Source organism: Nycticebus coucang, chromosome 13 (assembly GCF_027406575.1).
Source record: "Nycticebus coucang isolate mNycCou1 chromosome 13, mNycCou1.pri, whole genome shotgun sequence".
NCBI lineage: Eukaryota > Metazoa > Chordata > Mammalia > Primates > Lorisidae > Nycticebus > Nycticebus coucang.
In genome coordinates this window covers 97,822,468-97,845,119 of record NC_069792.1, presented here as the reverse complement: position 1 = coordinate 97,845,119, position 22,652 = coordinate 97,822,468, and the positions used below count along the sequence as shown (strand labels likewise).

Below are 22,652 nucleotides of genomic sequence, written 5' to 3'. Positions count from 1 at the left end.
GGTAATCCATTCCTGGGTTGGTGGGCATTTAGGCTGTTTACACATTTTGGCGATTGTAAATTGAGCTGCAATAAACAGTCTAGTGCAAGTGTCCTTATGATAAAAGGATTTTTTTTCCTTCTGAGTAGATGCTGAGTAATGGGATTGCAGGATCAAATGGGAGGTCAAGCTTGAGTACTTTGAAGGTTCTCCATACTTCCTTCCAAAAAGATTATACTAGTTTGCAGTCCAACCAGTAGTGTAAAAGTGTTCCCTTCTCTCCACATCTATGCCAACATCTGTAGTTTTGAGATTTTTGTGATGTGGGTCATTCTTGCTGGGGTTAGATGGTATCTTAGGGTAGTTTTGGTTTGTATTTCTCTAATAATTATAGAAAATGAGCATTTTTTCATATGTTTGTTACCATTAATCTGTCTTCTTTACAGAAGCTTCTATTCATGTCTCTTCCCCATTGATAAATGGGATTGTTGGCTTTTTTCATGTGGATTAATTTGAGTTCTCTATAGATCCTAGTTATCAAGTTTTTGTCTGATTCAAAATATACAAATATCCTTTCCCATTGTGTAGGTTGTCTCTTCACTTTGGTTGTTGTCTCCTTGGCTGTACAGAAGCTTTCAAGTTTAATGAAGTCTCATTTGTTTATTTTTGTTGTTGCAATTGCCTTTGAAGTCTTCTTCATAAAGTCTTTCCCCAGGCTGATATTGTCCAGTGTTTTTCCTATGTTTTCTTTGAGGAATTTTATCATTTCATGTCTTAAATTTAGGTCTTTAATCCATCTTGAATCAATTTTTCAAAGTGGAGAACGGTGTAGGTCCAGTTTCAGTCTTTTACATGTGGATATCCAGTTCTCCCAGCACCATTTATTGAATAGAGATTCTTTCCCCCAGTGGTCTGTTCTTTTTTGGTTTATCGAAGATTAAGTGTCTGTAAGATGTTAGTTTCATTTCCTGGTTTTCTATTTGATTCCAAATGTCTATGTCTCTATTTCTGTGCCAGTACCATGCTGTTTTGATCACTATGACCTTGTAGTACAGCCTAAAGTCTGATATGCTAATACCCCCCGTCTTGTTTTTATTACTAGGAATTGCCTGAGCTATACAGGTTTTTTCCTGGTTCTATACAAATGAAGAATTATTTTTTTTCAAGTCTTGAAAGTATGATGTTGGTATTTTAATAGGGATGGCATAGAATCTGTAGATTGCTTTGGGAAGTATAGACATTTTAAAAATGTTCATTCTTCCTAGCCGTGAGCATGGTATGTTCTTCCATTTTTAATATCCTCTTCTGTTTCTTTTCTTAGGGTTTTACAATTTCCTTTCTAGAGTTCCTTTACCTCTTTTGTTAGGTATATTCCTAGGTGTTTCATTTTCTTTGAAGCTATGGTGAAGGGAGTTATGTCCTTAATTATCCTCTCATCTTGGCTGTTATTGGCATATACAAAGGTAGTTACTGTGGACATTGATTTTATATCCTGAGACATTACTGTCTTTTTTGATGATGTCCAGAAGTCTTGTGGTTGAGTCTTTGGGGTTCTCTAAGTATAAGATCACGTCATCAGCAAAGGGGTAGAGTTTGACCTCCTCTGCTCCCATTTGGATGTCCTTCTCTTGCCTGAATATATTGGCTAGAACTTCCAGAACTTTGCTGAATAGTAGTGGCAATAGAGAACAACCTTGTTTTGTTCCAATTCTAAGTGGAAAAGCCTATAGTTTTACTCCATTCAGTAAAATATTAGCTGTGGGTTTGTCATAGACAGCTTCGATCAGTTTAAGAAATGTGCCACCTATGCTTATACTCTTCAGTGTTCTAATTAGCGAAGGATGCTGGATTTTATCAAATGCTTTTTCTTCATCTATTGAGAGGATCATATGGTCTTTGTTTTCGCTTCTGTTGATATGGTGAATAATGTTTATGGACTTGCATGTGTTAAACCAGCCTTGCATCCCTGGGGTGAAACCTACTTGTTCATAATGTATGACTTTTTTGATGTAAGCTGTAATTTATTGGCTAGGATGTTGTTGAGAATTTTTGCATCTATATTCATGAGTGAAATTGGTCTGAAGTTCTCCTTTTTAGTTGGGTCTTTTCATGGTTTTCGTATCAGGGTGATGTTTGCTTTGTAGAATGTGTTGGGAAAGATTACTTCCTCCTCAATTTCTTGGAATAATTTTTGCAGTATAGGAATAAGCTCTTCATCGAAGGTTTGATAGAATTCTGGTGTGAAGCCATCCGGACCAGGGCATATTTTTTGGGGGAGATTTTTTATTGTTGCTTTGATCTCAATGCTTGAAATTGGTCTGTTCAGGAGATCTGTTTCTTCCTGGCTAAGTCTAGGGAGAAGGTATGATTCCGAATATTGATCCATTTCCTTCACATTGTAAAATTTCTGGGCATAGAGTTTCTGGTAGTATTCAGAGATAATCTCTTGTATCTCAGTGGCATCTGTTGTTATTTTCCCTTTATCATTTCTGATTGAAGTTACTAGAGATTTTACTTTTCTATTTCTAGTTAGTCTGGCCAAAGGTTTATCTATTTCATTTATTTTTTTCAAAAAAACAACTCCTTGTTTCATTAATTTTCTGAATGATTCTTTTGTTTTCAGTTTCATTAATCTCTGATTTAATTTTAGATATTTCTTTTCTTCTGCTGCATTTAGGGTTAGATTATCCTTTTATACTCAATTCCATAAGATGACTCGTAAGTTTGTTGATGCTATCTCTTTCTGTTTTTCAGATATAGGCACCTAAAGCAATAAATTTTACTCTCAGGACTGCCTTTGCTGTATCTCACAGGTTTTGGTAGCTTGTGCCTTTCTTATGCTCAAGAAAGTTAACGATTTCCTCTTTTATTTCTTCCTGCACCCAACTGTCATTCAGCATATGGTTGTTTAATTCCATGCCTTTGTGTAGGGTAGAACATTTTTATTGGAGTTGAGTTCCTTGTGGTCTGAGACGATATAAGATAAAATTTCAATTCTTTTGATTCTGTTGAGGTTTTTTTTGTGTGTGTGTCCTAGGATGTGATCAATTTTGGAGAATGTTCCATGGGCTGATGAGAAAAATATATTTTCTTTGCTCTATATATATCTATCAAGCACAGTTGGTCTAAGATTATAATTAAGTCCCTTGCATCCTTGTTTAGTTTCTGTTTAGAACATCTGTCAAGCTCTGTAAGATGTGTGTTAAAGTACCCTTTTATTATGGTGTTATAGGGTATCATATTGTGCAGACTAAGTACTATTTTAGGAATCTGAGAGCATTTAAGTTTGGTGCATAAATATTTAGAATTGAAATGTCTTCTTGTTGTATTTTTCCCTTGACCCATATGAGGTGTCCATCTTTGTCTTTTTTGACTTTAGTTGCTTTAAATCTACTTGTATCTGAAAATAAGATGGTAACCCCTCTTTTCTTCTGAATTCTGTTTGCCTGAAAAATTGTCTTCTAATCCTTAACTCTGAGTTTTAATTTGTCCTTTGAGGCTAGGTGTGTTTCCTGCAGACAGCAAATGGATGGCTTGTGCTTTTTTATCCAATCAGCCAGTCTATGCCTCTTTGGTGGGGAATTCAAACGATTAACATTTATTGAGATAATTGATAAGTGTGGTGGTGTTCTATTCATCTTATTTTGTGAAAGTCCATTGCTTAGTTTTATCTTTTGCATCATTGTGGAAGCTAGGTTCTGTCCTTTAATTTCTGGGTGCTTACTTTTCTGGTGGTCCATTGTGATAGCAGTGTGTAGAACAGGTTGAAGTATTTCCTGTAGAGCTGGTCTTGTTGTGGCAAACTTCCTCAATGTTTGCATATCAGTAAAAGATTTGATTTCTATGTCAATTTTAAAGCTTAGCTTAGCAGGAATAGAATTATGGGCTGGAGATTGTTTTGTTTAAGTATATTAAAGGTAGATGACCATTGTCTTCTGACTTGAAAAGTTTCATTAGAGAAGTCTGAAGTCACCCTAATGGATTTTCCCCTATAGTTCAACTGGTGCTTACTCCTGGAAGCTTGCAGAATCTTTTCTTCTATCTTGACTTTGGACAGGTTCATCACAATGTGCCTTGAAGAAGCTCTATTTGAATTGAGATGACCTGGGGACTGACATTCTTGTGAAAGGAGTATGTCATAATCTCTGGTGATATTTGGGAAGTTTTCATTTATAATATTCTCTAGTTTAGCTTCCATTCCTCTGGGGCATTCTTCTTCCCCTTCTGAGATACCTGTAACTCATATGTTTGAATGCTTCATGAAGTCCCATAATTCTGTCAGTGAATGTTCTGATTTCTCTCTCTTTTCTGTCTCTTTAACTGAGTTATCTCAAGAGCTTTGTCCTCTACCTCTGATATTCTTTCTTCTGCATGGTCTAATCTGTTGTTGATAATTTCTACTTCATCTTTAATTTCCCTAATTGACTGCTTCAATTCCTTCAGCTCTGCTATATCCTTTCTATATTCTTCATATCGTTCATCTCTTATATGACTCTGTTTTTAGATTTCCTTTTGGTTATTTCCCACTTTCTCAGCAATTTCCTTCATTGTTTTTATCATCTATATTTTAAATTCCCCTTCTGCCATTTCTAACATTTCTGGTCCCCCGAGGGGGGTTGCTCTGGTATGGTTTTTCATGTTGCCAGGATTTTTCTACTGTTTCTTCCTTATGCGTGCTTTCTTTTGTCTGTTTCCTTTCCCTAATTTTTCTTTCACTTCCTCTTGCTCTTTAAGTTACCATGACTCTGACCTAAGTTGTTGATGAGTCCTTTTGGTACAGGACTAAAAGGATGAGAAGATCAAAGAGCAAGAAGGGAAAACAGATCAAAAAAGAAAAAAAAAGAGAGAAAGGAGAGGGGATGAGTAAAAGGGAATATTGACAAAAAGAAGAGAGGCACAGAAAGAGGGAGACAGGAGTGATAAAAGTGTACATACAGTAGGGAACTTTGACACACACCTTAAAAAAACCCAACCTCTGGGCATGCTCAGTTGGGTGGTTCCCTTGAGGTCAGCAGCTCTTTGCCAGTCTGAGCAAACATGGTACCCCACCTCTACCAAATAGAGAGGGAAAACAAAATTACTATAAATCAGACCAACACAAACAAACAGCAAACCTTACAGGTTAAAATTGAGGGAAAAACAATAACAAAAATGAAATTCTTATTATTAAAGAAGGCAACAATTGAAAATTATATTTACACTAGAAAAATGAAGAAAGAAAAGAAGAAAAGAAAAATCTAGGGGGAAAATGTTAAAATAAAAAAAATAAAAGGAAAACTAATACCAAAACCAAAAACAAAGCAGTATATTTATCTTGGTGAATATTGTCTCGTCAATAGGTGATCTTCTGGGGTATGACATGCTAATCACAATGCTGATACAGCTGTATGAGATGGAGACTGGAGGCCTCTGCTGAATTCTTTGCCCTCAAACCCCATAGGATTGAGAGTTTGAATCTCTCCTCAACCCACTTAAAATACAGTTTAAACCATTAATCTTAACTAAGCAGAGGCTTTCCCAGGAAAGCATGTATTGCTGGGATCTCTCCTGAAGTGGCTGCCCGCTTATTAGTTGTGCCAAAATCTGCCTCACTCTAAGCTCCTGAGGGCCAAGGCTATCAGGCAGCTCTCCCACTGCTGAACACTGAAAGCTTCGGTCTTCTTGGGCATCTCAGTCCTGGCCTTTGTCGCTGTTCACTGTCACTAGATCATTTGCCCAAGGTCTTCCAGCCTGGGCCTTGCTCTGTGACCCTGAGGGCAGAGCCTGCAGGGCAGCTCTCCCACAATGGCTGCTTGAGGCCTATAGCCAAACAATGAAAGTTCCCTTCCAGCTCAGTGACTCAGTTCTAGACCCTGGATAATGCTTAGAGTCACTTGCACTCTCATCCAAGGTCTCTGAAGGTAATTCAACTGAGTACCAAATCCAAAAAAACAAAACAACCCTCACGGAAGGCCTTCCCTGTCTGCAGTCTTGCTGCTGTTGTAGCTACAGCCATGGCAGCTGCCAAGGACACAGACCAAACACAACCACTTGCCGCTTCTCTATGGCTTTTGTCCTCCTCCTGGGGTCTAGAAGTCTCCTGCTGTCTCCTTGCATCCCTGAAGGGATGTTTCTGGGCAGAGCCCACAAGCCAGAGGTGCCTGGAGTCTTGTCTCCCCAATCTCACCACGCCTGGTTGCAAAGAAGCTGTTACTCAGTCGCCATCTTGCTCCTCCCACCTAACTTCTGTGCTTTAAAAATTTTTTTTTGATTAATATAAGGATACACATGATTAAGTTTCATTGTTTGCATTTTCATCTACCAGTGTAATTGCCCTCTACATAAAGAGAAGTCTGGTTATGATGGCGAGAGCCTCGGACAGGGAGTGGGGTGTTGGGGTCCTCCCCCAGATCTGCCGCATTCCTATGTGACTGTGCCTTCCTCACCTGGGACTGCAGGGAACAGGCTAGAACAGAGCATGGCAAACTTTTTTCATGAAATAGGAAGTATTTGAGCTTTGTGGACCACTCACTGCAGCTATTCAATTCTGCCTTGGTAAGGCAAAATTAGCAATAGACAATACGTTATATATAAGCTGATTGCGTGACTGTGTTCTGATAAAACTTTATTTACAAAAAGTGGCAGAGGGCCAAAGTTTGCTCACCCCTCTCTTAGATAACTGGTCTTTCCATACTAGGGCTTTTGAAACAATAAGCATCCAGGAAGAAATACAGAAAGCTCCATTATCAATATTTTAAATTCCCTAATGATAGTTAAATCTTTGCCCCAGGTTGACAAAAATATATCTGCTTTATTTGCTTCTGTGTTTGTGGGTGTTGTGACATGAGGGATGGGTAAATATTTTGTCTTATTGTGATTATAATTTTGCATTGGTTTAAGTGGCAATATGTTTAGGCAATGTCAACTGTCATGCAGCATAATATTACAGAGATCTGTTTTATGGGGGCAAGATATACTAAAAGCAACCATTGGTGGTAAAGAGTTTAGGAGCCTCTGAACGAATCATGCAATAATCCAACCCTCGGTTATGCACGTCCCCTGGCAGCTGTGCACCTGCATGGGCTTCTGTATGCACAGAACTTCTAGGTAGGAGGCTGGGGTCTGCACTATTTGAGAGGAGCACCTAAATTTCAGAAAGGGTGGGAAAAAATGCAGAGGTCATTCTGGACCCAGGTCTTGTGGACTCCAAAAGCCCAGTAGCTTCTTCTGACTGGCCTTCCAGTCATTGATTTTCCCTGAGCCTATGCAATATGGCCAGAATTAGCCCTGTGTGCTCACCACAGAGGTTCCCATGGTCTCCCCCAGGGTGCCTTGCTACATTGGGGAGAGCACATTCCAGAAATTGATGAGGCTGAGGCAGAAGCTCACCCTGCTTCTAGCCAAATGCCGTTCCTCCAACCTGTGAGGGTAAATCAGTCATTTACTTCCAGAAAAGCCAATACAATATGTCATAGTGTTTTTATGTCTTGGATCTTTTAGGGAAAAGAAGGCCCTCCTGGCCCCGAAGGCCCATCTGGAATACCTGGAATCCCAGTAAGTGGTGTTTACAAACTTTTTTTTTTTTGTAGAGACAGAGTCTCACATACCACCCTCAGGTAGAATGCCGTGGCATCACACAGCTCACAGCAACCTCCAACTCTTGGGCTTACGCGATTCTCTTGCCTCAGCCTCCCGAGCAGCCGGGACTACAGGCGCCCGCCACAACGCCCGGCTATTTTTTTGTTGCAATTTGGCCGGGGCTGGGTTTGAACCCGCCACCCTCAGCATATGGGGCCGGCGCCCTACTCACTGAGCCACAGGCGCCGCCCAGGTGTTTACAAATTTTTTAAAACAGCAACCCAGTGTCTCTTTATAACAACAAGCAAACAAAGATTGATTGCACCATTGGTACAGCAAAGCATGGCCATTATCAGAATTTTGAATGTTATAGAAAAATTAGAAGAAAATCAGAATAATACAATAATCACTAACTTGTTTATTAGGCAAAGTCAACTAAATTTTGGTGGAATTAGTCTTGTCCTTCTTTTATACATATATTGGCTGTTGCTTATTTATTTACATAGTATTTTTTTCTCTTTCCTTCTTTTATACATATGTTGGCTGTTGCTTATTTATTTACATAGTATTTTTTCTCTTTCTCTCTACGTGTATGTGTGTATATATTATTATTATATATGTAATTGTATATGCAGTGTATGTAATAGGTACAATCAATGCATATATACATACACAGCATTTGTGATACCATACCCATTTTCCATTTCTCATGCTAGTGTTAAAATGTCCCTAAATTTTACATATAATATATTAAATGAAAGCTATAATATATATGATCATTCTTCTGCTGCCTCATAAATCTTAGAATAAAATTTAAAAAAAATTACAATGGACAGTTTTTATACATAGCATTTATAATTTTTCTTTATAATTTCTTTAACTGTGATTTACTTGTCAGAGTATATTAATATCTAAGTTTCTTGTTATATACTACAAAATTACTTTCTAAAAATGTTGTTCTGAACTTTGCAATTTAATATACTTCCCAATAGTGTCAAGCTCTCCAAGGCATTCTTAATAAGGTTTCTCTGGAAAGGCCAGGATCTGCCTTCTGCATCGGAAGTGAATTTTTCTGTGGCTCTGCGTTTGGGCTGTGCCTGCATCTGCTCACTATACCCCTCACCCACCCTGCCTGTGTCCCCTTTGGTTCCAGCCACACTGGATTCCTCTGGGCTCCTAGAACAGGCCCCAGGCTCTGCTGCCTCCCTGGACACCCCTCTCAGGCCACTGGGATGCCTCTTGGCCTCCTGCACTAGCAGAGGTCTTCAATCCTTCCTTCTGGTCCCAGGCATCACCCTGTCTTCCCCCAACCCTCAGGCTAGGATGTGTTGTTCCTTCCTTTCTTTCTGCCTTTCCATTTCAGCTGGTAATCACATTTCTATCGGTGTAATGGATTCATCTGTCATCCGTTACTCATTGATCAAGTCAGTCATTGGACAAACTCTAATTGGGCTAGATCCAAAGACATAGCATTGAAGAGTGCCCAGTAATCACGGGGTTGTGTTCTGGGCTACGGGTCCTGTGTGAGCTGCAACTACATCAGTTTTCTTCAACCTCGAGTCCCCACCACAGCGTGCATGCAGCAGCTAATAACGAACGAGATATGTGCATGGGTGGGCTGCTTCCTGGAGCCCGTCCTCCTAGGATAACAGATACGTACTGTCCTTGATTGAGAGGGCATTCCCATGCAGCAGTAGCCCTGTCTACACTCTGAAACCCAGAAGTTACGTGACCTGTCCAGGGCACACGGATCTGAGGCGACGTGCTGGGATGCTGGTATAAATTGCAACCCCAGAGAATAGTGTGTTGCAGCAGCTGGGTAATGTATATTGATTGCATTGTAGCAACAGTGAAGCTAAGTAGAGAAAAATCCCAATTTGGAATTTGTATCAACCTCTTAAGTTTCAGAGTACTGAGAAGCAGCCACCTTAGATAAGATTGCATTATTTTCTCCATAATATCAACTCCCGTCTCCCCCATTTTCTCCTTCTCCCCCCACTTCTTTTCTTCCAATGCAAACTTCATTGTGTCACTTCCCTTCTCACTGTTGTCCTCAGGCTGAGGCCAAGACTAGGCTCTGTTACCTCCCTGGCACCTGGTGAATGGACCCCTGCTTTCTTCCCTGTTTCTCTATCACCCCTACTCCCTTAACTCCAACCCCTCCCAGACCCCTCACTCCCAGCCACCCTAAACTACCTTGCCTCCCTCCAGCTGGTCATTCCTGCCTGGGTAGCCCTTCTTCTCCCTTTGGCCGGGGCAGTAGAAGTCATAGCTTTCACGTACCTTGTGCTCAGCAAAGGGAAGGCTCTGAGCAGAGCACGTTCTGAAAGCTAACACATAACGCCCTCACTATAACCCACCCAACTGCTCCTCCTAAGGTCTCCCCTAGAAGTCATTTCTTTGGACCTCTGCAGGGGGGCTGAACAGGAACCTGAGCTGTGCTGTAAGACCACATCATGGCACTTAGGGTAGAAACTACAAGTGGCTGTCAACATTGTGTCTGCCTTCCTCCCGCCTCCTCCACCAGCAAGTTCCCGAGGTGCCAGACATACTCAGATGTTGCCCAGTGGTTTCATGGAGAAGCAAAAAAAGAAAGAAAGAAACCATTAACTTAAAGCATAATACATACCAGGGGCTATGGGAGCCCAGGGGATGGACACCCAAGCCAGTCTTTGAGGGGCATCTGGGGCTTCCTGGGGGAGATGACATTCAAGACCAGTGTTCAAAGTCAAATTTTCCAGGAAGGGAATGTTGAGAAGGGTTGGAAAGAAGGTATTTCAGGTAGAAGGAATAATCTGCCAAAGACGGGAACATATTCACTTATTCTGCCCTAAGAAACATTGATCCCTTCTGTTTCTGCAAGGTGCCAAGAGAGACACAAGACCCAGCTAGTTGGTTTCAACCCCTGTCCACAGTGGCTTCTCATCTGGCCCTAATGCTGAGGTTGCTGGCAGGGACTAGCCCATGATCCTGTTAGCAGCTGGAGCCACAGTATGAGTGCTGTCACCAGCACCTGTTTTGTTAAGCATTGCAAAAGGAAGCTTTGATGCTAGCCCCCCAGAGACTCTGCCAGGCAGGCTTATCCTCTCTCTCCAGGAGAGGGGGCAGTGGGGAGCTGAGAGTTTCAATAACTCCGTTAACACGTGCCCACTAGTGTGAGCAGGACCCACTCCTTGCTTGGCTCAGTTTCCTTCTACCTTGCTTCTTTCTGCTTTCTCTCTCCAGAACCTGGGTCAGGTGGCTCAGGGAACTATATCTGCTGATGTCACAGCCATCACACACAGCTGTCTTGCCATCTTCAGAGACTCCTGCAGAATTCACCTCTTAGCACCCTGTGCACAGCAGGAAGTGGGCTAGTAGGGGGTGGGAAATAGGGAGGAGGAACCCCAGGATTGTACTGCAGTTCATGAAAAGAAATGAAAGCTATCTATGGCAAGTGTAACGTTGCTGCCGTCCACGGAGCCTTTGTTCCAGGCCCTGTGCTAAGCGATTTCCTGCACATTTTGGAATTTCCTCCTCCTGGCCACCTGCGTCTCCCTCCCTGCCATCTCCGTACTTACCCAGGGGCCCCAATAGTCCTAAGTTTGACTTCATGAGAATGGCCCAGAGGAACTTGCTTAGCTCGATAGTCGTAACAATGACATTTATGCAAAACGTGTTGCTTTTCTACTGTGTGGCAGGTACTGCAGGTCATGGACGCATAGTCAGAATTCTGGTGTTAGGGGAGAAATGAGGAACTCAGAGCCATTCTGTTGGGACACCCTCAGAGCTGCAAACTGGGAGCACAGCTGCGGGGATGGAGGCGGAAAGACTTGCCGGCACGGCGCCTGTCTTCCCTCCACTCCACTCACCTTTGACCTGATCACCAACCCGAATTTCTTTTGCAGGGAGAAGAAGGCAAAGAGGGCAGAGATGGAAAACCTGGGCCCCCTGGAAAGCCGGTAAGGGGCTCTGAGCTCCCATCAGTTTCCAAGCCAAGTGCATAATTTCCCAGTAGCAACCGCTGGGTGCAGAGGAGCTGTTGTGAGCCGAGCGCGAGTGTAGGCGTTTCCGCGCATTCTTTTATCACTCACCCTGACAACCCTGCACGGTAAACACCACTGTCCACATTTCAAAGTTAAGGGAACTGAGTCTGATGGGCCCACGTCGCATGATGGGCCGCTGACAGACTCAGAGCCTGAGCCCAGGACTCCTGTCCCCCTCCGTGGTTGGCTCCTATTGTCCGGGCCTCTTTATTTCAGATAACATTTTTCCTAGTGTTTACATAAAGTCTCTGGGAGACTCCACAAAACATAGTGAAAGTAGTTTCCGCCCACGGCATGGGAGGATGAGTGTCAGCCCAGGAGAGAGGGGAATGAGAAGGGAGCTTCAGACTCCACAGGATTTTATTTTATTGTTACCTGCTTACTTTGTGGAACCATGTGTATGTGTTACTTATTGAAAAATTAACTTTAAGATGTAGTGATTAAATAGAAATATTGTATGCCACAATTTCAAGGACAATGATAGCAGTGACCAACTGGCTGTGCAGACAGCCCCTTCCTAAGCCTTGATTCCTGGGGTGAGTCAGTGCCGGGGTTTTAGTTTCTTGAGGGGAATGGGAATCATACAGCAACTTGCCTGAGTTGCTGGGAATCAGCCCAGGTGAAAACCCAGTTGAATGCATTGGATTTATCTGACTGTTAATCATTTTAGTGAGTTACTTTTCCCAATGGCCCTGGTTTTCTAGCTTTAACTCGTTTGAGGTCAGAGCTGTGAAGCCTTTAGAACCACTAAGTGGAATTGCATAAAAGTTTCTGCAGCGAGGTTGACGTTCCATTTAATTTGCTTGGTCACAAACTATTATGACTCTTTTTTTATTTTTATTTTTATTAAATCATAGCTGTGTACATTAATATGATCATGGGGCACCATACACTTGGTTCATAGATTGTTTGACACATTTTCATCACGCTAGTTAACATAGCTTTCATAGCATTTTCTTAGTTATTTTGCTAAGACCTTTACATTCCACATTTACTAGGATTCACATATACCCTTGTAAGATGCACCGCAGGTGTAATCCCATTAATCCCCCTCCCTCCACCTCCCTCCCCTCCCTTTCCCCCTTCTCCCTATTCTTAGGTTGTAACTCGGTTATAGCTTTCTTTTTTTTTTTTTAATTAAATCATAGCTGTGTACATCAATATGATCATGGGGCACCATACACTTGTTTCATGGAATATGTGACACATTTTCATCTCATTAGTTGACATAGCCCTCCTGGCATTTTCCAATACTACAAATCGATAGTGATCAAAACAGCATGGTATTGGCACAAAAAACAGAGAAGTAGATGTTTGGAACAGAATAGAGAACCAAAAGATGAACCCAGCTACTTACCGTTATTTAATCTTTGACAAGCCAATTAAAAACATCCAGTGGGGAAAGGATTCCCTATTTAACAAATGGTGCTGGGTGAACTGGCTGGCAACCTGTAGAAGACTGAAACTGGATCCACACCTTTCACAACTATTATGACTCTTTCTGAATCTGACGCCACTTGCTGGAAGCACCTTCTTTATCATTTTACATTGTGCTCCCAATGCGGAACCCAGAATTCACCGCTGAGAGGAAAAGAAAGGGCTTTTAGCAGCCCGTCAGAGCAAGTTCCTGCTGAGTCGCTGTGGGCTGACATCCTGCAGAGCTGCTTCCGCCTGTGGGGGCAACAGTGTGGCAGGCAGGGAGAGAAGCCGAATACCCCACAATCGCTGACAGCCACCTGCACGTGCACCTGGGCCAGGGCACTGACAGCCACCTGCGCGTGCACCTGAGCCAGGTCACTGACAGCCACCTGCACGTGTACCTGAGCCAGGTCACTGACAGCCACCTGCACGTGCACCTGGGTCAGGGCACTGACAGCCACCTGCGTGTGCACCTGAGCCAGGGCACTGAGCACTTCGTTGCATTGTTTACTGTAGTACCAGAAAATCCTTATGGACTGTGGGTACTGTGACTGTCCCCAGATGAGGCAACTGAGGCACAGAGAGGCTGACAGCTTGGCCAGGGTCACGGAGCTGGTAGATGGAGTGTCCAGGATTCCCATCTCCAGAGGCTGACCCCAGGATTAAGTGCTGTGGAGCCAGGCATCGCCCTCACTGCAGCAGGCATCAGCCTGAGAGTCTGTCCATGTGCTGCGGGTAACTGAGGACTCTGGTTTCCAGTTACTCTGCTTATTGAGTGTTTGCCAGACTGGGGATCAGGCAGATGCTGAAAGAGGAGCAGCCCACTCTGGGTAAGCAGTGGTCAAGGTGAGGGCATAGTGGGAGGAGGCAGGAGGAGGCCACGCCCACCCCAGGGGCAGCTCTGGCATCGGTGCCCATCCCAGAGTTACCCAGTTGGTTGTTCTTGTTAATAACTCTGAGTTGTTTGGGAGGGAACTGGCCCAGGAATGGTAGAATTGGGACCCCGGAGATGTTGAGACAAGGATTTAGATGCAGGCACAGCAAGTGGGGGCTGGTCCCATGAAGCACTGAAGGAGAGGGAATGGGAAAGAACGGAAATCATGAAAGACAGCTAGGGAGCAGTGACTCCAGGGGTAGCTGGGGCCAGGCCTTGCTGGGGACCTTCTGCTCCTGAAGGTATCACTTCCCACACGCTTGGGCCTCCCATATGTCAAAACCAAGCACCCTGTATGGCCAGGGAATGTCCTTCATCTGTGTACACCCTTAGGGAAGACTGTTCAGAAGCTCTCAGAGGGCAGGCGCTCCCAGAGGATGTGGCTGGGAAATGGCTGCGTCTAGTCCACGCAGGTGTTCAGGTCCCTCTTCACTTTGAGTTTATCCCTTCCATTCTGCAGTGAGGAACACAAGTGGATAGACAGGCAGACAGACAGGTCAACAGCACATCTTTAGATGGCTATATAGATGAGAGTGAGAGTGTGGGTAGGTACACAGATGGATAAGTAAGAAAACTTTTGAGTTGCCTGTCACTTAACTTTTCATTAAGAGTCATTTGCACATTAATTACAGTGTAAGGTGAAGTACAGAGACTCTGGAGCCAAATTGCCTGGGTTAGAACCCCAGCTGTGTGACCTTGAGAAGATGACTTAACCTCTCTGTGCCTCAGGGTTTCACCTGAAGGGTGACAAGGGCGCCCCTGTTGCGTTGTAGTCAGGTGTGCAGAGCACTCGGGAAACCTGCAACAGCTGCTGTTCCATTTTTCGGGGACGAGGGGCTCCGTCTCGTCAGGTGCCTGGGGCCAGTGATGGCTGTCTCAGGTAACTATGGGCAGGAGCCAGGCCAGGGCTGTACACCATCTACCATCAGTTGCAAAGACTTACAAGGGTGAAATGAGCCAGATTTATAAGGAAGTGACACCTCAAACCATATCACTAGAGGTGGAGCATCCAGCATAGAAGGCTAAAAGCCAAATAAACCTGAACCGCAGAGCTGGGCCCCACTCTTCTCTCTGGCATTTTCTCTAAATCCAGGGATGTTCCTTTACCTCTCTTGTCCCTCCTGCCCCTCTCATGGGCCCAGGAAAACCTCATTTACAACCTGTGGAAATGAGGTGGGCAAAACACTGGTAATGGGCATGTCCTCCAGGTCCAACAAGCTCCCCCAGTAGCCCCATCAGCAAAACTTGCCTTTCCTCCACTCTCCTGTGCTCCCCCCGCCCCACCCCTGTCTGCCCCAATCACACTGTGTGACTTGAACCCCCAGGGCTCTAGCTGGCTTTGATTCTGGGCTTCCTTCCACTGTGCAGGGCAGTGCTGTGTTGCAGGCAGTAAAGCACCATAGACAGTGAGTGTCCGGAGCTTCTGTGCACGTGACAGCAGGGCTGGGGTAAGGCTCTGCATGTCACAGGCCTCCCACGAGCAGGTGTGGCACTCAGCTGGAAGTCAGTCTGGCTTTGTTATTTAATGACTAGCCAGACGTGTCACTTCTTTGATCCTCAGTGTTGCCACTTGTAAAGCGCAAGAGGTAATCGCTGCCTTCTGTGTGTCTGTGAGTAGACATCAAGTCATTTATAGCCATGATGGGTGCGTGACTTCTCATCCAGAGTAGAGCGCGTCTGACAACGGAAGGGGAGATGAGACCTGTGTAACTAACACCGTCGCCGGAGAACCAGGAGGGGGCTAGTCCTGAGTGCACAGTGAGATGTGTGTGGACTAAAGTGGGCCAGAGTCCCAGGGCCAGGGGCTGGCCAGGTGGACAGAGATGGGCCCAAGGACGTGGAATGGTATGAAGCATTAGACGCCAACAACAACGTCTGTCCTCAAACTCTTCTTTTCTTCTTTACTCTCAGGGCACAGCCGGAGAGCCGGGTCTGCCTGGACCAGAGGGTGCCCGAGGCCCACCTGTAAGTGCCACGTCCAGAAGGTTCACTGTAGCATCACACCTGCCAGCCACATGGCCTATGGCTCAAAGCTCCCTGGGCAGAGACAGCCAAGACTGCCTGACCCTGGGGTCCCAAAGTTCCTCCCCACAGACAGTGGTGTTTCTGCGTCATCAGTACAGTTTTTTACATACCAAAGCTATAAAATTCATGTTCAAAACTGCAAACCTCATTACCTTCTAGTTTTATAAGCTTTCTTTGTTTTTTCTTTATGTATTATAATTGCAGTAGTTTTTTTTCTAGCTAATAGAACCTAAAAATGAGTCTTAATTTTTGTTTCAAAAACTTGTCATAGCTTTTTTTCCCATTTATAAATTAACCCATTCTCATTGTATGATAATAGTAATCATGATGGTAATAATAAGAAAAAGAATAAGAAATGTATAAAGAAGAAAATAATAAAGTTACTTCTAATTCTACAACACAGAGGTAAGGCTTGTAAACATTAAATGTGTTATTTTTTCTCTAGTCCTTTTCACGTATAGGAATTGCAGCATCTATTTAAATATAAATTTAGCTATTGTACATATATACACACATCTAGATACTATTTTTTTCCATAAAAAGGAAATGCATATAGTTATTGGATTGTTTTTGTTAATGCTTTACCTCCATATAATTGTCAAATTGTTGACATGATTCCTTTTTTGGAAAAAATATCATTTTTAATGATAATTCTAAAATTACCTGACAAGAAATGTCAGCTCAAAATGCTAGTTCTTTAATGTTATTTTTCTTTAAAAAAATCAATAAATTATCTGTGTAGAATTCAATAAGGAGGAAATAAAACACAAAAATCAATTTTCTTTGTTCCTGAGTCCCCTCGTTCATCCTGAGATTGCACCAGATGAGGCTGAGGATGAGGAGTTCCACCTCTCTTGGGAGTTACAACTCTCTTGGGAGTTACAACAGAGATAGATTTTTAGAAAGTGATTCCTAGTTTACTGGAGTGAGAGGGGCTCCCTTTCAGTCAGGGAGATCAATGGGACCTGCCTTGTGGGCAAGACCCATCTCTCCACTGGGACTTGAGACAAAGAACCAAGGTTAGAGCCAGACCCAGGCAGGTCAGAGAAGGCCCAGCTCCTCCGGGCCCTCCCGGGGAGGAGCGGGTTGGGCAGCGCTTTGAGGAAGGGTGTGGGCTTCCAGATAGACAGACCTGAGTTCAGCCTTCGTCTCGTCAGTTGCCGACTTTGTGACTGCAGTCATAAGAAGGACCTTTTGAACTTCTGTTTGTTCTATGCAATGGAGGCTGTGATCCCTCCCGCCCTTGTAGGGCACTTGGGAGCACTGAAGGAAAAGGCAGAGCATGTGACGTTCCCAGCCGAGAGCCTGGTACAGGGCATGTGGCTCCCTCATGTGGCTTTTGTCATGAGTATAGGGGAGGAGAGTGCATTCAGGTCCCTGGATATGGTGTTCTGGTGTCCTAGAGGAAGATGCTGGGCCCAGGCAGCCCCCAGCCCCCTCCAGGGAAACGCGGCTGCCTGTTTTGGACCCCTGGGGAGCACTATTCATTTCTTCTAGGGTCCTCACAGCGACTCTGCAGCAGCAGATTCCCTCTAGACTTTGTAGATGTGGAAAGTGAGTCCCAGTGAGGGCAGTAAAAGCATCCAAGGTCCCATCGCTAAAGTGGGCCCCTGGCTCAGTCACAGACAGACTCCAAGGGCCTCCAAAGGCAGCCAGTAGCAAATGGATAGGCCAGCCAGCAGTGAGCGGGGACTGAGCGGGGAGCAAGCGGGAGGATGAAGCTGGGTGGAGGCGCCCGTGTCTCCGGCTTTGGTAGAATGACCTCGTTCTCTTCCCCTAGGGCTTCAAGGGACACACGGGGGATGCTGGCGCACCTGGCCCCCGGGTAAGTGGCACTTCACTGTGGAGTTCATCCCAGGTGAAGCAGAGTGCACACTTGCTGGGCAGAGGTTTCCTGGAGACTATAGGCCAGCAAAGCACCTTCCCTGAGAAAGGACAGTGGGCACGCTGGCACAGCAGCACCACGGCAGTGCCACTCCTGTCTTGGTCTCATGCCTCTGGGTGGCTCTTCTGGGACCAGACCTTGGTGTGCAGCCAGTTTGGCCATATCAGTCCAGATTCAGGTGTGGTCTCCATCTCTGTACCATCACATGGGCCCTGAGCTCTGGGTCAGGTGCTGTTACAAGGCTGATTTTGTGAAGGAGGAAACTAAGGCCCAGAGGACATGCGTGATGTTCCCAAGGTCCCAGAACTTACCTATAGATAAACCACCAGCTTTATCCTGGACAGGAAGACCCCAGAGCCCATTTTCTTACCCTTTCACTCCTGTCTCTTCTGAATGCCCAAGATGAACGTAACCTCAGGGTTCAGCTGGTTAGATCCCCTCACATGTTCTAGATAACAAGCAGAAAGCCGGTGTAGGAAGGGTCGGCAGATCAGGAGGCTGAATTCCGAGTGGGTGTGCCAGACCCTCCTTTAGTTACTATTCTTCCATTTGCACTGCTCAGAGAGGCACAGTGTGGCCACAGGCACTCACAGTTGGCCTCAGGTAACATCAGGACCAGAGCTCTGTGCAGAGAAGCCGACAGTCCCCTAGCTCTTTCCATCTCTTCCAGATCCTCAGAAGTGCTGTGGTCAAGGCAGCCAGTAGCCAAAACATCTCCTTCCTAACATTAAATGTTTTTTTCCTAGGGAGAGCCTGGTGCCATGGGGCCTCCTGGCCGGGAAGGGTCACCAGGAAAAGATGTAAGTGGGGGTCCTGTGGGACCTGGCTGGGCCCAAGGGGGTGGAGGCATCAAGAAAGTGGCACCCAGACACTGTCCCACAGTGGTTGGTGGCAGCCCTGCCAATAGGTGCACACAGACGCCACAGAATTGAAGTCGGCCTACATGAGATTGTGGCCTCCAGCCCATTGGCAGCGCCTGTGCCTTGCTGTTGATACAGAGGCTTTCCTGGATCAGTCTGATGGGTTTGTCACTGGTACTAAGGACAGGCCTGTTGGATCTGACCTTGAATGGACTTGAGAGGCGTGCCAGAGTTTCTCCTGAGTCATCTCTCTATCCCTGTGAGCTCTTTAACATTCAAAGCAACCAGGTTCCCACTTCATGCCACTCACTTTTATTTGGTCGTGGGATCTGGAAAGAACAAGGAAAATTTCCACCCCAGTGATATAAATGAAAAATATGACTTCAGAGAGGCCAGGGGGCTTACTGGTGGTTACACAGAGAGTCTGAGGCAGGCAGAGTCAGCCTAGAGCCAGGGGTTGCCTGCTCTAAATGCCCTGGCGGCTCAGCCCCTCCCACCCCACCGCATGCTGTGTCCTGTAGGGCAGCCCGACACATGGGGTGCTGCTGGGCCCTGAAGGGTGGGCACAAGGTCCTGCAGCCCATGGTGGTCTCAGGCTCGCCCTGTGGACCTGTGAGGACCCCTCTAAACCCTGACAGAGCGGATGCTCCCCCAGTGGCTCTTGGTGCACAAGGGAATGTGGCTTTTGGTGCACAAGGGCATGTGGCTTTTGGCTGACTTGCTAGTGGGGGGACAGGACTAGAAGGTCATGTGTGTTTTCTCCACCTAGCATGTGGAGCCCAGGCAAAGCTGAAGGGCAATTGGAAAACCCCGGTTCAGTTCACCCCTCACTGCAGATTATAGAAAAGGCCACATGCGGCCCTACAAGGGCAGGAGTGTGGTAGGCCTGGTTGGAGCAAGAGCCAGGAGCCAGACGAGGGCAGCGCCTTCTTCCCTCCATCTCGACCCACTTTGCGGAGTGTTGCACAGTCTCCTTGTGTGGCAGCTCGCCCAGCCGGAGCTTCTGCTGTCTCACCCGCCACACAGGTGGGGTCACCCCCAGACCCCAGGGAGGGGTGCAGGCTCTCACACTGTGAGCTTGTGTGGTGTTTCATCATTGTGGCGGCTCCAGCAGGGTGGTTCCAGCTTTCAGGAAAAGAGCTTCAAAGAGCTGCTCTGATTATTTCTCTTAGTTCAAGATGGAGCCCAGGTGGGGTATATTGAACAAGTAAGTGGATAAGCGGCTGCCCCGACGTGGGCTCCGTGTGCTTCCCTATAGGAGCTGAGTTGTCCCTATCCCGAGTACCTGGCGGGTAGTGATGACACACTTCAGACAGAGATAGTTGGTTCTCTCGGACAACTTGGTGAAGTCAGGTCCGTATTTCTTCTTGTAGCAACTGAGATAACATGAACTCTCTCTGTTTGTTCCAGGGTGATACTGGACCTGCAGGGCCTCAGGGTCCCCAAGGACTGAGGGGCCCACCGGTGAGTTGCTTTGACACTAATGTGCTCCAAGTTTCTGCAGGGCCTGTTGCCACAGTAACAGGCAGTTGAGTCACTCTGGTGCAGCCACGTGCGTTGTTAAAAAGCGGCAATGTCTTGGCAGTTGGTGCGTAGCCACTGCCCTAAGCCTCTCCCCCACGCCCCAGGTTCTTCTCTGGGGCCACCTGCCCACAATACAAAAGTTAAAAAGGCGCCCCCTGGCATGGCAGGGCCCTATGGCGCCCTGCTGTCCTTCGGGGCCACCCTGAGTCAATACTTGCTGTAAGTTTCCCAGTGCTGCTGTAACAAAGAGCCACCCATGGGGTGACTGAAACCACAGACGTGTGTTTTCTTGGTGTCCTGGAGGCCAGAAATCTGAGATAAGGTGGCAACTGAGCTGCTGCCTTTTGAGACTATGATGGAATCTGCTCTGTGCCCCTCCCCAGCCTTGCTGGTGATGTTGGGTGTTCTTGGCTTATAGAAGCATCACCCTGATCTTTGCCTTCATCTTCAGAAGACATTGTCCCAGGGCGGCGCCTGTGGATCAAAGGAGTAGGGTGCTGGCCCCATATGCTGGAGGTGGTGGGTTCAGACCCAGGCCCGGCCAAAAACTGCAAAAAAAAAAAGAAGACATTGTCCCTGCTTTGCACACCTGTCTCCAAAGTTCCCCTTTGTATAAGGACACCAGTGTGACCCACACTAACTGCCTTTGCAAAGACCTGGTTTCTAGATAAGGCCACTTCCAGCAGTATTGGGTGTTAGAACTTCAACATGCAAACTTGGGGGATGCACAGTTCAACCTGAAATACTCCAGGTGGTCAGTATGTATCCTGGATCTGTCCCTGCTGCCTGAGCTTCTAGGCAGCTCCCTCTCTCAGCTAGCAGCAGCCTGAGGGCGTTGGGGGAATGGGGGTTTAATGCCAGCCTTGCACAGAGAGCCTGCATGTGTCATTTAAATCCTCATCATCATTAATGGATCCATGCTGATGGGAAAATTCCCTTTTCCCCCACCCCAATCCCACACTTCAGAGGGAACCACTTCTGAAAGCATTTTATGTATTTTTAAAAATATTTTTAACACGCCCATAGTATATAGAATCCATGTTTTTTTACACAGAATTTTCTCCTTTGTAACTTGCTTATTTGCATGAGTAGTGGAATAAATCACTATCTGGATAAACCTACCAGGTGGCTACCTGGGCTTTCTAAGTCTGTGCACACGGCTTCCTCCACACGGGCCCAGGTGGTTTACAACCAAGACTTTTCCAACACCCAATCCCAGGCTTGGCACCTAGCCATGGGCCACGTGCTTTGTCTTCCGGATCCTAGTGATGGGGTGTGTGGCAGGGGCCATGGATTTGGATGGCATGCCTTTTCAGAACTCATCCAGTAGAGCTGTCTTCTCCCCCAGTGGGGCCACAGTGGCTTAGATGGGACATGGATTCTGGATGGGATATAACACCCCCAGGGGGAAAACACTGGTTCTTGGGCTGTCAAAAGCTTTTATTTATGTATCAAACACAGATGTAAACATATATGTAGCTTAGTGGTGATCTTTAAATTGCATATGGAGAGACTGAGGGAAAAAAAGGTCTAAAGAGGTACCTAGGAAGGGAATGATAATGAAAAAAATCCTGGGGTCCCTCCTGCTCTCTCTCTGGGCTTCTGCATCCTCCTCTTCAGTGAAGCAGTCTGGCCTTGATTTCTGTCTCCCCCTTATTCACTACGTGGACGAGGTTTCTTTCTCCACTGCTCTTGGGCCTCAGTCTTCTCATCTGTAAAATGGAAGCAGGACAGCTGTAAGAAGGCAGCAAGCTAACCCACCAAAGTGACAGAGCAGTGCCTGGCCCTCGGAATACACCCCACACCATCTCTGTTCCCGGAGAAAGGAGGGGCTGTATCCCTGCCTGTCCAAGGGCCTCCTGGCACAGAGCGGCACTCAGACCCGCTGGAGTGCACACACTCTGAGAGACTGAAGAGGGAAGGGAGTGACGTGAGCCCAGGACGCGTGTGTGGAGTGGGTGTGTAGCGGGCCCAGGCGAGCTGTGAGGGGCTTCTCAGGCTGCATGGAGGGAGGGCTGAAGGCAGGTCTCCCCAGCCAGCCCTGTGGCTCCGGTTTGCACCCATCAGTGCACTGTAAGGAATTTGTCACCAACAAGCTGTTAAAAATTGCCCAATATTGTTTAACACATTAGAGCACTTTCCAGTCAGTTGTCTGACAACTTCACTCTCACACGGCTGGAATTGATAGGCTTTCCTAAGCAAGGAGAAGGTTCTTAGCCAGCCCAGCGATGTCACACAGCCTTGAACTAGACATTGGATATTTATGGTGTGCCTCCGTTCATTGTTGTGGTGACTGTGACCGTGAGAATGGCCTGAAAGGTCTCATTCTGCACTCCTTAAAATCTGCAGTCAACAGGGTAAGAACAGCCCATGTGCTGACCACCACCAGCCACCCACCTCCAGCACTCCCCAGCACAGGTCAGTGTTGGGGACAGTATGAAGGA

The 22,652-nt window shown here is 45.9% G+C and overlaps 1 protein-coding gene across 4 annotated transcripts in view; it reads left to right on the top strand.

Moving 5' to 3' along the window:
* COL22A1 (collagen type XXII alpha 1 chain) overlaps positions 1-22,652 on the top strand; it is a 269,693-nt gene that overhangs the window by 229,192 nt on the left and 17,849 nt on the right. For all 4 annotated transcript variants that reach the window (XR_008373874.1, XM_053559196.1, XM_053559195.1 and 1 more), the window contains 6 exons: positions 7,459-7,512; positions 11,424-11,477; positions 15,826-15,879; positions 17,720-17,764; positions 18,571-18,624; positions 20,095-20,148. Coding sequence is in view for 3 of the 4 variants with exons in the window: in XM_053559196.1 (XP_053415171.1) it covers positions 7,459-7,512; positions 11,424-11,477; positions 15,826-15,879; positions 17,720-17,764; positions 18,571-18,624; positions 20,095-20,148 (315 nt within the window). In the remaining variant the exon portion in view is untranslated. The remainder of the gene's footprint in view (positions 1-7,458; positions 7,513-11,423; positions 11,478-15,825; positions 15,880-17,719; positions 17,765-18,570; positions 18,625-20,094; positions 20,149-22,652) is intronic.